Raw genomic sequence first — 15,636 nt, 5'->3', positions numbered from 1 at the left:
AAACTCCCAACTCCCCTACTAACCTATTTTGTCGGAAAGGTTACTATGCGTGAAACCTCAGTATTGTTTCTGCAGAAGATTATTTTAACGGAACATGTTTCCCTTATCCGTTCCACCCCTGTTTTGGCATTGGACTCGTCTAGTCAGCGCATGCGCTCGCCAATAAGTTAGACGGACTTTGCACACACCCTGTTTTGTAGGTAAGTGGAGGCCTTGTATAGGAGATCCTTGGTTAGATTCTCAGTGAGAACACATTTCATTGGGTCGTAACTGTAGGTCCAGTCCTGCTCAGCCTATGTGGGCATAAAATGAACTTCTGAGACCACCTGAGACCAAATTTACTTTCAAAGATTATATATATATATTCCTTTCCAGAAAGCACAGAGTCCAATTCCCGAAGAGACTATATACGTAAACAATTATTTAAACTGTCTGTCCAGTTAAGTTAGTGTCGTGCAAAAATGAGGCGCTGATTAGGCTGTAGCCTTCCCAAATGCTTGCCTAAAAGTGTAGAAACACTGCAGGAATACAATAACAATATACGGGTCTTGTAAAAGCATGGAAAACAAAATATTTTCCTTAACAGAAATTATGTTTCTCTTAATCGTTATGTGCCGGCCCCGGTGGCGGAGTGGTTAGCTCATCGCGCTACGACGCCAGGGGTCCCACGTTCGAATCTCGGCCTGGGAATGGATGTTTGTGAGTATCCATTCATCAATTTCATCATATAATCCACATCTTCGCAAATTAGCCAAAAGTGCACAAAAGCGAAGTAAAATAAGAAAAATCAATCAATAATCGTTACGTAAATTTATAGCTACCTTGCTCAATCCTCATCATTCGTATTGACTTACTGCGTACCTTTTTGTCCTGCGTAGGTCTCCTTGACCAAGTGTCGCGATTAGCCAAAAGTGGCAGAGTGGCGGTGCTAAACACAAATAATACAGATATACTCCTACTGTGTTGTAATTCTAACAACCTGTCGTATGCTTCAAAGGCAGCATTTCAAAAATTCCTCAAAAGCAGTGCATTGAATCCAATCGCCATTATTGTCTGGTGTTTTGGAATAGATATATATGAGGATGTGGCAAATTCACTTACAATAATTTAAAATTTTGCCAACGGTTCTTATATGACGGACTACTTTTTATCCAAATGGTTAACGCTGTCGCCTTTCTTGCGAGAGAGTTATCCTGGGTTCGATTCCCGACTGGAGCCACCAAAATTTCGGCGTTGACCCAGCATCGTGATGACAATTGGTGTGCTGCTTGAAGAGAAGAAGCGAGCTCCGATCGTGAATGCCAGAAAACAGCAAGGACGGGACTCGATGCGCTGACCACGCGTCACCCAATGAAAAGCCTCCTCGGCCTGTCCTGATCATGGACTTCAGTTTTTGTTGTTTTATGGCATTAGGCTCCGGGTTCTCATCCCCCTAAAATAAAATCTTGGGTACGATACCGAATCAAGATTACAATAATTGAACTCGTTCCAATTAAAAAGCTGAGGGTGTTAGCCAATACTCTCTTGGGGAGGCTCAAAATTTGATGTACTGACGCAATTATGTTACGAATGATATACTACACTGCTCACCTAAACGTTACCTCAGATTTGTACACTGAGATACTGATGTAGTGTTGAATGATTTGCTTTATTTTACTTCGTTTTTGTGCTACTCATTTGCGAAGATAGGGATGAGTGATGACATGATGAAATTGATGAAGGGACACTCACAAACATCCATGCCCAGGCCGGGGTTCGAACCCGGGACCCCTGGCATCATAGTGGGGTGTGCTAACCACTCCACCTCGGTGGGCGCCAAAAGGAACAACACAAACGATAACAATAGACAAGATTCATTTCACATGAAACAAACAAAAACGAGGTGGAAAATGCTCATATAGTCAAAAGTAAATGAAGAATAAGGGATGAAGAAAGTAACAACTGCAAAACGTAAGTACAGCAAAAAGAAGGAAATAGAGAATAGAGAATCACGAACTGCGAGAATAAAATTGCACAACGCACGCAGCGATGGAGAAAAAAGGAACATGAGGAGATTAGCTAGGAAGAATATACGAGAACACTTCCTCATTGAGTCCCTACTTGAAGCCACGAGAAAATCTTCCGCATAATATCCCCCTTCTCTCGCATTTACGTTATGCAACAAAAGCCAGAGAGAGAGAGAGAGAGAGATCCTCCTCTTCGAATATGGCAGTCTTTGTGACGTAGTGTTGAAAACAATCGTCCCATTTCCCCCACTTCATTCCCGCTAAGTTTTCGCACCCTTATGTCTGCATGTTTAGATACCATACATCGTATAACTACTGCATTTGCTAAGAAAGAGCGGAACTTTTCAAAGGTGCACGCCGCGGAAAACACCCACTGGTCTTGTTTAGCTTCCGCAGCTGTTCAAAGTTGAAACTGTGAAGTTGCGGAAGAATGAGTTTGAAAGTCACATGGCGAAGCTCGCAATCATAATCTCCGAGAGCATTGTGAGAAGATGTTTCAGTGTTTACTGCAAGAAGGGTAAGTATACGTATGCACTAAGCGAGACACTCTCTCGTAAGACCAGGCAAAGTCCTTTGTGCTATTCGAGAAACATATACCAAGTATCTTGTGGTGAACACCGTGAAGTTTCTGCAAAATGTTACGAAGACACAAAAGGTTTACGGAAGATGTTCATGCCTTGGCAAAAAATAAATGCAAAGGGATAGGAGTAGCTTCCAACCCTCGTGGGATCTAAATTCGGAATAACTTGCAATCTGTTTGAAACGAAGGCATCACAGCGAAAGAAGATATGCTTCCTGATTTAATCATAATTCTTTCGTACCTTAAAATGAAGATTTCTCGTTCTCTTTTCTGTCTTGCTACTCTGTCTTGCGATAATTGTTCAAATTTTGCATGTAGTTCTAACTTCTTGTACAAGGGGAAGTAAAAAATTATCCGCACTTTCACCATAACTTTCTTTAGGTTGGCCACACTGCCTTCAGAGCTCGCCTGCTGAAAGGTGGTACTGTTGTGGTTTCGTGGCCGAGGTTTCATATTAATCGCTCCATTTTTCTTTCTTTTGTAACAGAGTAAACATGCCCGCTCTGCTGGCAGTGTGCACCGACAGAGAACAATGATCTGTATCTGTGCTCCGAAGGTGTGTCAGGGGCTGAATTTCGCCTTAGGCTTTCAGTACAATATAAGGACAGTGCTCTACTGCGTAGAAGTGTATATGAGTCGATCGACAGGTTTAAAAATGACCGGACAAGCGGGAAGCACGAAGCGGGAGCAGGACGCCCATGAATCTCCTCCACCGATGGGAAGATTCAACAAGCTCAAGAGATGATTCTGACGAACAGATGGGTCATAGGGTGGCAGCCGATGAGGTGGCATGCTCTCTGCAAATTGGCCATCAGTGGCATGCCTGAGGGGGGAGGGTTGGTTGGGGTTATAACCCTTCCATTTGGCCCAGTGTTCTTTAACAAAAATAACGTCAAAGGCAGTATGAGATAGCAAAATGAGGACCGACTACTACAAAAAGTGTACATAACCCCCTCCCCTTTCGAAAATTCTGGGCACGCCACTGTTAGTCATGGTTCTGTGTGCGAAATGGTCCACAAGCTTCAGATCACTGATCTCTGTTTTCCCTTGATGCACATTACCAGCAGGACGGCCATGTTTACTCTGTTACAAAATAAAGAAAAATGGAGCGAATAATATGAAACCTCGGCCACATAACCACAAGAGTATCAGAATGAGGAGCTGTGAACAGTGTGGCCAACCTAAAGAAAGTTATGGTGAAAAGTGTGGATAATTTTGACTGTCCATAGTAAATTTCGCCTGCCTTTCCAACCATTCTATCTCGCTTGCTCTTCCAACCATTCTGTTTCTTGTACCCTTCAAACCATTCTATATCGCTTGCTCTTCCGAGCATTGCATTGTCTTAGTACTAGATATATAAGTTGGGCCTGGTGCCCAATTAAAATATTCGGGTTAACATATTAATACTCTGAACTGACTGTAAGTATTTAAGCACACTTTACAGAGTATTACACTAAAGGCAATAAGCTCATATGAGCATCTTGGCTTAGTTTTAAGTGTAGCCAAAACAATGCCAAGAGGGTCATATTTTTTACAATCCTATAGACAACAATCTGACAGATGCAGCTTTTTGTACGTGTAGCCAAATCAATCTGAGGGGTCATACTTTTTACAGGCAATCCCCGAGGGCTTTTTACTAAAGTCTTGGATTAGACAGAGTAGCACACTGTAGGCAATAAGCTTATATAAGCATCTTGACATAGTTTTAAGTGTAACCAAAACCAGTCTGAGGGGGGTCATACTTTTGTAGGGGGGTCATACTTTTTGTGTTCCAGTAATATCGTATTTTATACTACTCGATTGCTCTTCCTACCATTCTATCTCGATTGCTCTTCCTACCATTCTATCTCGATTGCTCTTCCTACCATTCTATCTCGCGTGCCGTTCCAACCATTCTGTTTCGCGTACCGTTCCAAGCATTCTATCTCGCCTTCCCGTTCAACCATTCTAGTGCTCCTTTTCTGCCGTTCCAACTTTGTTGTCGTACACTTCCTCCTTATTTTAGAAACTCAATCACTATGCACAATTCACAACTGTTTTTTTTTTTTTAATCGAATATCGTTAGAAATATCTCCCAAGACAGCTTGTTATCAGGCAAATTGTAATAAAAATGTATCCTGGGTGTTAAGAGTCAAGAGCTACGTTACATATTCTACACCATCCTCTTCTATTTGTAGAATCTGTCGCCTTCTGTCGCTATACCAGAGAAGCGATTTGATGGGTTGACGTAAGCTCAAGAACGGAAGTCGTGGGTATTTTGCTTCATCCTTTCAAAGATATCTTTCTCGATCGACAAAATCTTCAATAGCGGTGAAATGATAAGTTGGAAGAAGGTTGAACTAGACTGGATTTTTTAAACTTTTTTTCGCAAGGGATCGTTTTCCGGGTCTCGAGCAGAAATGCTTTCAGTTTTTCCACTTCCAGAACAAACTTCCTCAAGTGAAGCCATTGGAAATTCTGTTAACACGTCTCCGCATAAAATAAGATGGAGCGACGTTTGCCGTTGGAGGATGGGGAAGCAAAATAAAACCGATAAGCCGGAGCAGTTTCTCAAGAGGAACCGTAGCGGGTGCCTTGACGTAGATGCAAGCTCTAGAAAAATTACACACCCGGGGCAGCGTTTCAATCTGTAAGATAATCGAGATGCTGTCGCCGTGGCACCTGGATAAATAACCTCTTCATATCTCTCCATATTTCTTTCCTTCTCTCCATCCCTTCTCTTATCGTTCGCCTTCTCTTTCACTTTTATGCGTTTTCCTTTCTCTCTCTGTATGTCTTACTTTCTACCTCTATCTTCAAGACATATTTTATTTCTCTCTCGTATCCACCTCTATCAACACATATTATCTCTCTCTCTCTCTCTCTCTCTCTCTCTCTCTCTCTCTCGCTACGTCTATCTCCAACATATATTCTCTCTTTCTCTCCACCTCTATTCTCTCTTCTCTCCACCTGTATCTTCAACACATTTTCTCTTTCTCCACCTCCATCTGCAACACCATTCTACGTTAAATTTATTCATATATATTTGATTTTTAGGTTTTAAATATATGTATTTTAACTTTTAATTTCCAGGGTTAGGTGGTGCAGCAGAATAAGGCTGAACGTCGCTCTGTAGTTAATAAAAAAGAACCTTCTTCTATTATACAACCTTGGTGACAATGAAGTTCGACCAGAAAGGAATACGTGATTAAATGCACAGAGGCATAGGCGGTGGAATGGGTGACCCGCAGAAGTGACGCATGTGTGTAAGAGGAGGCGTGTGAGCAGGCAAGAATCGTGATCCCAGCATGTTGCACCCAAAGTCACGTAAAGAACGAAAACGGGGAACCATACGCGTGACATTGAACTTCGACCAGGCACCAGACCCATACGGAAATTCCAGATAGTGGCGCATTCGACGGAAGCATGACGTCACGGACACGATAAGGGAGTCCGCCGTATATAAGCGCGTGCTGTGCACCGAGGAACCGCAGTGCATCATCACCATGGCCAGGGGCAAACCTATTGACAACACCGTGAGGAGAAGAGTGGTGGAGTTGCAACGGGATGGACTCAGTAGACGGGAAATAGGGCGCCAACTGAACTTACCCAAGTCAACCGTCCACTGCATCATCAAACACCACCAAAATACGGGTACTACAGAGCCAAGTAAGGCCCCCGGTCGAAAACGCCTGCTGAGCGTGCGTGACCTACGGATATTTAGGCGCTATATCCAGACCAACAATCATGTTTCTGTGGCCGAATTACGACTGTGGACTCGAGAACGCTTTCACATTGAAGTGTCAACCAGAACCATTTGCCGTTACCTACAGCGATGCGGTTACCGAGTGTACAAGGCGAAACGTAAACCCTTCCTTTCCATGTTGAACAAAGGCAAACGACTACGGTAGGCACGAATGTACCGGGGATGGACATTTCGGCAGTGGAACAGGGTTTTGTGGACGGACGAATCCATTTTCTATGTTGTGTACGGGAAAATACGGAAAACAGTCATTTGTCGGAAGGAGGAACAGAATGAAGCAAAATGTTATGCACGTCGGGTACAGAAACCTGCGTTAGTGATGGTATGGGCATGCATGACGGCATCTGGGGTTGGCCCACTAGACGTCTGTGAGGGCATTGTGAATGTACACGCCTATACACGCATACTGGAGCGGCATCTTCCCACAGTGCGAAGGCACCTGTTCCACAGGCGGCGTCTCATCTTTCAACACGACAATGCCAGGCCTCATACAGCGCGGCTGACAAGAGAATGGTTGACTCGCCATCACGTGCGAACTCTGCCATGGCCACCATCGAGTCCCGACCTCTCGCCCATTGAGAATGTGTGGCGTATTCTTAAGCGACGTGTGCAACAGAGGGGACCCACGACAGTGGCTGCTCTTATCGCCTGCCTGCAGGAGGAATGGCACCGCATCGATGTGGAATACCTTGAACGACTCGTCTGCAGCATGCCCCGACGCATTGCCACAGTTATTCGCCGACGGGGCGGCGTCACACCATGGTAAACAGGATCCCCTCTAACAGTGGTCGAACTTCAATGTCACGTGAAGATGGACGAAAATGTTTTATTTTGTGTGGACACCATACATTGCTGCGTTGCAGCGGAAATTTATGTTTTCCTTTTGTTCCATGTAGCCTGCTGAATAAAATATGTTCAGCATATGCATGTGTTCTCCTTCTTTCACAACGCACTCCTATATTTGTGACTGGTCGAACTTCATTGTCACTAAGGTTGTATTATATTCTATCTGAGCATAAAGCGGATTTAAAATCTTTGATTTTCCGTCGACTGTCTGTCCGCTTCATACACATAATTCAGATATAACAGACAAATGTTTAAAATGGTACGCACTTTGGTACGTCATGTGTTTGTAGTCCAAAAAGTTTCCAAATTCACAATTAAATTTAAAAAAAACATAGGATTTGCCACCTTACGAAGTGATATTACGATGTGGGCACGTGGCCTTAGCGAAGCTTTAATAGAAGGAAATTATTTCAATTATTTTTTTTCACTAAGAAAGTTACTATAAACATTACGCTTTAACCATCACTAGTGCAAAATATGGCAGATCATCTTGTAGTACTTGGCTTTTCTTGGTACTAGTCAAGTTATACATAAATATTTAATGTTTGTTATTATTGATAATCTTTTGTTGTCACGTGATATTTCTATTTACAGCTTTTGAAGCACCTGGCAAGCACTACAAACTCCACTATAAAGAAGTTGCAAGTTCTCAATATTAGGTGAGTACATACTTATAGCGTCACGGACAGTTCTGGGTTGTAGATTCTACTGAATGTCTGTCCATGGGGTCATTACAACTCAGAAGCGCCCGTAATTGTAATCCTTACCTTTTTTTAGTTGTTAAATGCTGTAGTGTTACATTTTATTTATTCACGAGTTGGTGATCATACAGGAATTCCTTCGCTATTAGTCTATGGCCACCTAAAAATTCGATATAATATAAGGGTACTAATTTCCTTTATGCCACAGTTATATGGGTGTGTAAAGATACCACAAAACCATGATTGCCATTTCAAAGTGGTAGCTAATAGAAATGGCTGCCAGTCCAAGATGGCGGATGTTGGCTTTTGGAAAAAAACCTACTATATCTATGAACTAATGGTCAGATCTCTATGACTCTATGACCTTTCTTAAATGAAAGATTAAGATGTATTCTATATTTAAGGTTATCTTAGGTTTTCGATATTAGCAACCGTTAATTAGTCAATCACGGATTGAAATTGGAAGTTGGCATAAATGGTCAGAGAAGAACATAGAGAATACAATTATTTCCTCTTTGTAATCAAAGGAAACAGTGTCCCCGGTGGAGACACATAGTAGTTCGGATCATTTTTGGTGCAGTTCAAATTAGCAGATCTGTGCATAAAGTGGAAGAACTTCATATCATCGAATCGCCATTCATCTTCATCGTTGCGATAAGCCAAAAGTGGCAGAAAAGAGAAACCAAATGAGCAAATCAAATCGTCCTCTCTCTGCATAGCTCTACTATGGGGAATCGTATCCAAACCCAAGAGAACTCTCACAATCCTGTTGATCCGTCCTCTAGGGAAGATGTATATCAGACTCAACCATCTGCTTCTGAGAATAAATTAGCTTCTTTATCGCTCTTAGCCCTCTTCAGGAAGATTTTGATTCGATTTGCTGTATTTTACTTCGCTTTTGTGCCACTTTTGGCTAATTTGCGGAGATGGGGATGAGTGATGATAAATTGATGAATGGAAACTCATAAAACATCCATGCCCAGGCCGGGATTCGAACCCGGGACCCCTGGCATCGTAGAGAGATGTGCTAACCACTCCGCCACGGGGGCCGGCCGTCAGATAAGTCTGAGAATCTGTTATATTCTTACGCTCTTTCCAAGTCAGGAGTTTGTATCCAAGACAGAATCTCTTGTTCCATTCTCTTATGGCCAAAAAATCTGACATACCTATGATGTACAGATTAACTACACGAAGTCGCACTTCTATCCCTCAACCAGTTTATCAATATTCATTATTTCAAGAACTTCCATTACTTGATAGATGAAATGTGGTATACTGTACTTGTAACAACTTATTGCAACCGTGTTATCTCTTCTTTTGGAGTAGCTTATCATGTAGTAGATATCGTTGTCACGTGACTTGTTCATATCTTGCAAACGATTGTAACGCTACAAGGTGGTTCAAACAACAGGTATCTGGAAGTACAGGTGTAACAATGTAAGTTACACCCAACAGCAAAAATAATAATAGGAGGATTGTTCATTACCAATTTTATTCAATCTGTTTTCACACAATGGGATGATTTCTGTTTGGCATCAACAGAATTTAATTCCTTAAAACAGCACAAGATGTAGAATAGTAAAAAATGAAAACAGCTGTGGACAATTTGCCTACTGCTATTGTTGCTGTTGACTAGTTGAATCTGTAGCATAACTGTCATATATAGCTCAAACGACTTATGTTCGACAAAACTTTACAGTGTGGTAAAACCTCACAAATGAATCCACATCGTACATGTTCATAAACAATGCACGAATCTCATCAGGACCTTAAACGTTGTCGAAGAACTTTGAGGTTGCAGGCTTGAAACCAAAGTTTGCAAACAAAACTTCGAAATTTCCTCTTCCTTCCCTTCCCGTAAGGCTTAGTTCTCCCTGAGTTTCACCTGGGGATCCCTCGACTGCTCCGTTATTCAGTTCCGAGTCAGTAATTCAAGAGGGCATCGCAATCGCCAAGACGCTGGTTGGCCTGGCTCTGCGGCCGGCTTGAGTTCTATGCGATGAGGCAGTTTGTCCCAGACGGGAGCACTTTGCGTAAGAATCTTGCGGTCTCCAGCGACTTGGAACTGGAGGGAAAGAGTGCTTCTTCCTCTGGCTGATGGCGGGAACACGAACTGAAACAAGCATTGCGGGGGCCGCCAAGTGTGCGAGGAAAGCGAAGACATGTTCCAGGGACACAAGGCACATTTGAAGATCGAACATTTCGACAGAATCTTCATCCCTCTTAGGTTTCTTTATTGCCGAGAGAAACTGTTACTGAGTGTGTGTTCGTCCACAGTGCGTGTATGCTATGCAGTTGGATCTATCTTCAAGTGCAGTTGAGGGTGTACGTCGGTATACGGATATGCCGTATACCCTCTGGTTAACGTTGCTCATTATGGTATACCTTTTACTTTCGTTGGTTATCAGTGCAGTCACAAAATTTTCAGAGGGGTATACGCTAAGTTTCATGAAACGCTGAGTGTAGACCATGTTTCCATTAACTTGGGATAATGTTTCCATTAAATACAGGGTAATTCAAAATTAATTATGCAACTTTACAAAGTTATTATGACGTTACTATTTATGATATGAAATCAGACAATGAAATCCATTGCATTTAGAATGTTAGCTGCACGCCCATGCACAAGGTAGGCCCCAATGAAATATTTAAATGTTAAGCTATAAAAACCTACGAAAATAGCATTGAGGATATTTTAGATTTTGAAAGAATTTCGATTTTGTCCCCTCTCCCTGTCGTGTGGATTGAGGATAATAAAAAGTGCTGCTTAAACTCTGAAATTATGCTAAATGCTTCTAAATTGTGATAGGATTTATAATTAATCAATTTTCGGATAACTGCAGTTCTAAGTTCAATTATGCACATACTTTTCGAGTTTTGAACTTGCACTACTCATTATTTACTGCAGTTACGTGATATTGTTAATTTTCCCACAAAATTGTGTCGAATGGCTCAACAAACTAAATGGGTTCAGCATAGAACTTGAAACTGTTTGAGAAAATTGTTTTTTTTACCCCCAACCTTCTATCGATTTCCTGTCATACAATCTCCTCACGAAGAAAATCGACAGGATAAGGAAAAGATAGAGGAAGTATGGTGGTGAAGTATGGATAAGATTTGGACGTAATTTTATTTCTATTTCCTGAAAACGTGTTCCTTTGAATTTGATTTCCCTCTCCCAGGGACTGGCGTTTATGCTAGATTTTAACATTATGCCAAAAGGTGTCAACAAAGATCAAACTGTGCTAGGTTTAGTATCATTTTGATGGGGTTGGAATCACTGATTGAGGAAACCCTCGATGCTTCCTCGCTGGATCTTTAAAAACCGCAACCTTCTCCCCTTACCCTCCTGTTTGTAGTGTTACCAGCAAGGTTCCTCAGCCGGGGTAGCAAAGCCTGTGTGTTCATCGTCTTTGGGCCGCGGCTGAAACGAGTGGCACTAGTGAACTCTTGACAGTAGCTAACCTAGTCAATTGTACGTACATTGCGCTCATAATTTTATAACGCGCATTATTATTAAACTCATAAAAAGTAGAGAACTTGAAACAAGTATAAACGAACTGTAGGAAGCTCCTCACTTCCTACATGGAGGAATCACCCCTGAATTGTCATAAAACAGATCTCCGTTGCGTTCGATTAGGGCCTTTGTAGTCCGCCGTCAATTGTAGCGGAACAGAGAAACAAATAAATTGCCGAGGCTTTCGCATGGGGCTTATTCGATACTTCGAAGTAGTCAAACTTCTACATTGGTTTTGATAACAAAAAACAGCTCTCAATAATAACTTCAGTGGAGTTGTGGCCAAATTACATATATCAATATAAACCTAAAGAAATTAAGTAGAAGGTTTGCACATTGTAGCATAAGGTATACGTTAATGAGTAGGGTTAACAGGAGGGTATACCGCCGTATACTCTCGACCACAGCCTTGCTTGTTATTTGTGTAATTTGGCTCTTACTCCAGTGAGCTAATTGCGGTCAAATACCGGATGGTCATAATTAAAGTTCCCCTACTTTAATGAGAAGCTGAAGTAACAACAAACTTTGTTTTTAGTTTATGCCAGTGCATCAATCTTCAATATGCGCGCCGTCAACGTCAATGACCCTCTGGAAGCTTAAGACAGTGTCAGCTTTTCCGAGATGATTTTCACTGTGTACCAGATTTCCCCGCCACATTTCCACCTGGTGGTGAAAATTTGAACTATTTTTTTTCCGTCAGCATTTGCTTTCCAATCGTCTCAATAGCCTCGTATCGGAGAATGCAGTCAAATATCGCAAAGATAAAAGGTATACCGTGCACCCACAACCTTGCTACTGCGAACAAGTCGATAAATTATATGACCCAGTGAACCACTCAGGACTATAAGTGTTTGGAAACTCTTACGTTTTATCGGCGATAAACTTGCCTTCCCTGAAGGTTTCCGAACACAAAAGATAGGTAAAGCAGTTGCAGAGATCCTCACCTGTTGACTGCAGCAGGTTAACCCAACCCTCGAATGGCATCGTTCCAATTTCAGGAAGGAAAATCAGCCTGCGTTAGGGAAGGGAGGGGGAGTTTGATATTCGAGTGTAAAAAGTGATGTAGACAGTCCAGTAAGCACCCGGTCGCAGCAACGCCACGGAAAGTTAAACCTCTCCTCAACCTAACGGAGCAGAATATTTCCTGCAGAGGTCTTTCTTTGGCTTCCTGACTTTTGTGTAGGATTTTGGTCGAAGTGTGCTGTTTTTGAAACTAGCGCGGCCTTGTATTTACTTTGCTGGAATGGGTTTCGGAAATGTCGATATGTCGAAACCGCAAAACCAAGGCTCTGGGACCTCGTGAAGCGCAGCGAAACGGCGAAAGGAAACGAGAAGCAGTTTGGCACAGATTATAGCATATAGGGTGATCCAAATTTATGTCCCACATTTTTCACCGTGGTGGTGGTGTTGGAAGACTCGTTCCACTGCTGAAATGTATCATGGTCCTTGCCATTTAGAATTCAATGTAAGCACCGACATTTGAGGTACATCACACCACCGAATGCCTGAATTGGATTTTTTTTACAATCCTCACGTCTGCATGCTCTGTGCCGGGAGCCCAATAATGACAGTTATGGCGATTGACAAAACCACCAACATGGAATACTCTGTGATCAAAAGTATCCGGACACACCACGAAACGTGTATTTATCATAGAGGGCGACACAGTACTGCCATCTACCGTGTGAAACACATAGTCAGCGACAGTTTGCGACAGCAGTATGGGATGGTCTGAGGAACTCACAGACTTTCAACGTGGTCAGTTGGTTGGGTGCCACTTGTGTAGGAAGTCTGTGTGTGAGATTTCCACCCTCCTAAACATCCCTCTGTACACTGTTTCCGATGTTATAGTGAAGGGATGTGTACAACCCAAAAGCGTGCAGGCCAACCTCCCATGTTGACCTCCAGAGTCCATCGAGTGTTGAAGAGGATCGTGCAGCATTATCGTCAATCATCCACCGCCACCATCACACATGAATTGCGAACTGCATCAGGATCTACTCCTAGCACCATTACTGTTTGGCGCAAGGTGCGGCAAATTGGTTTCCATGGCCGAGCAGCTGCCCATAAGTCAAATATCACACAGACAAATGCCAAACGCCGTCTCGTGTGGTGCAAGGAGCGTCGAAACTGGACCATAGAACAGTGGAAAACCGTGGTAGGGTGTGGATTTGGCGAATGCCTCGTGAACGACATCCACCAGCCTGTATAGTGCCGACAGTGAAATTCGGAGATGGCGGGGTTACAGTGTGGTCATGTTTCTCCTGGAGGGGGCTTGGCCCCCTTGTTGCTTTACATGGCAATGTCACGGCACAAGCTTACGTTGACATTTTAACAGCTTTCATGCTGCCTACCGTCGAAGACCAATTCGGGGATGACCATTGTGTCTTTCAACACGACCGAGCACCCGTCCATACTGCAGGGCTTGTGGGGGAGTGGTTTGACGACAACAACGTCCCACTAATGGACTGGCCTGCGCAGAGTCCTGTTTTGAATCCCATAGAACATCTCTGGGATGTTTCGGAAAGCCGACTTCGTGCTAGACCGCACCGATCCATATCAATACCTCTTCTCATTTTGGCGCTCTGCGAGGAATGGGCTGCCATTCCTCAGGAAACGTTCCGGCACCTGATTGAAAGTATGCCTGAGAGAGTGAACGCTGTCATCAAGGCTAAGGGTGGGCCAACACTGTATTGACTGACAGTGTTCCCGATGAAGGGTTGCCCAAACTTGTACTTTATTTTCAGGTGGGTGTCCGAATACTTCTGATCACGTAGAGTATCTTAAACTTTAGGCTATAGCTCGACCACAAGGAAAAAAACCTTCCGTCCAAAGCGTTCGCGCAACTTCCCTGCCGTTATCGGTGTTCGGGGCAGTGTTGCCAGGTCAGATTTGAAAAATTCGGGAGATTGTTCCTTGGGAAACCAGAAGATCTGCTACAAAATCCGATGATCTAATAGTAGCGGATGAACGACGTTCTTGGGGGCGGAGGGGCGGCATTATTCGTAGGCACTGGGGGTGGGCAAGGGGAGTGGCGCGCATTGTTTACGGTGTAAACGTCACAGATACTTTTGTAACAATGGTGTTAAACCCAGCACCCTGTGTTTGGCGAAAATATACCGAACATCTCCATTTCAGGACTGGACATGTTTCAAACAAAAGAAAGTAAACCGCCCGAGGGAACCGACCAACTTCTTTCATCTCTTCCGCATTTTCCGGTTAGAGGGTGCGTGGAAAACAACCTCAAATTTGCCCTTTCTCAGCACCGATACAAGAGGTTTGCGATGCCTCTATTATCGCGAGGATTTTTTATGACAGGAAATGGTAGAAAGTTGTGTTCACAGATGAAGCTAACGTGCCGCCTTTCGTTGTCGGCGATTTTCCACAATCGAATTCAAGTCGAATGCTAACAATAACAAATCAATTTGCCTTCTGTTCGGTGTACAGCTATCGATAGGGGTGGGCACGCGTCCTACACCATAATGAGAAAATGTATTACGTATGTGAAATATATTTGGTGAATTAGACAGCAAGTCTTCCTCAATAATTCAAGGTAGCAACGCTTATGCTAGGGTACCACCCATCCTCCCCATCTGCTAGAAATACACACACACACCCACAAACTCATACATGTATAACATAATTTGCCCACGCAACGAAGTCAGTGTTTCTACCTCGTAAGGCAAGGACGTTTCACTGTGTGTGTGTCACATCATCCATTTCATCAGTTTTTCATTCATCCATATTGTCGTACTTACCCGTAGAGGCACAAAAGCGACCTAAAATAACCAAAATAGAAATAGAGTTTAGGGTGGGATAAAATACAGCCATCTAAAAATAGAAATGTAGTAAAAGTAATAAAATAATGTCCTAGCACAATTGAGTAGCGTTTGACATAATTTCACAGTTCAAACAGCACTTTTGACGGCTGAGTGGAGTTCCACTCCACATCTCCCCTCCATGTTCAAGTAAGATGAGCAGGAAACATGTTTTTGAGCTGGCCGTTGGAGGTTCCATAGCAATAGTTTATTAAGGAATTCTCCCGAGAAATCAATAGGCCTGGCAACGCTGACGTGAGCCGGCTGAATGTTCCTTCCCCCCTGCCCTTTCCCGCACCCGCCGGCGCGATGTGCTTCTGCGCACGTTTTTTTGCTTGTGGTTCCACTATACTATAACTTTTTTGGTATCAGTTCGTTATATCGGAGACACTTTAAAATCGGATATTTTGTGTTTCGTAAGGTTCG

At 43.0% G+C, this 15,636-nt stretch overlaps 1 protein-coding gene across 2 annotated transcripts in view; it reads left to right on the top strand.

Moving 5' to 3' along the window:
• LOC145994371 (uncharacterized) overlaps nucleotides 1-15,636 on the top strand; it is a 947,129-nt gene that overhangs the window by 816,696 nt on the left and 114,797 nt on the right. For both annotated transcript variants that reach the window (XM_083130485.1, XM_083130492.1), the window contains exon 8: nucleotides 7,769-7,833. In XM_083130485.1, the coding sequence (XP_082986611.1) occupies nucleotides 7,769-7,833 (65 nt within the window). The remainder of the gene's footprint in view (nucleotides 1-7,768; nucleotides 7,834-15,636) is intronic.

Source organism: Lepisma saccharinum, chromosome 1 (genome assembly GCF_977018435.1).
Source record: "Lepisma saccharinum chromosome 1, izLepSacc3.1, whole genome shotgun sequence".
NCBI lineage: Eukaryota > Metazoa > Arthropoda > Insecta > Zygentoma > Lepismatidae > Lepisma > Lepisma saccharinum.
Note: the sequence above shows the minus strand (reverse complement) of the source record. Positions and strands in the feature narration are given on the sequence as shown.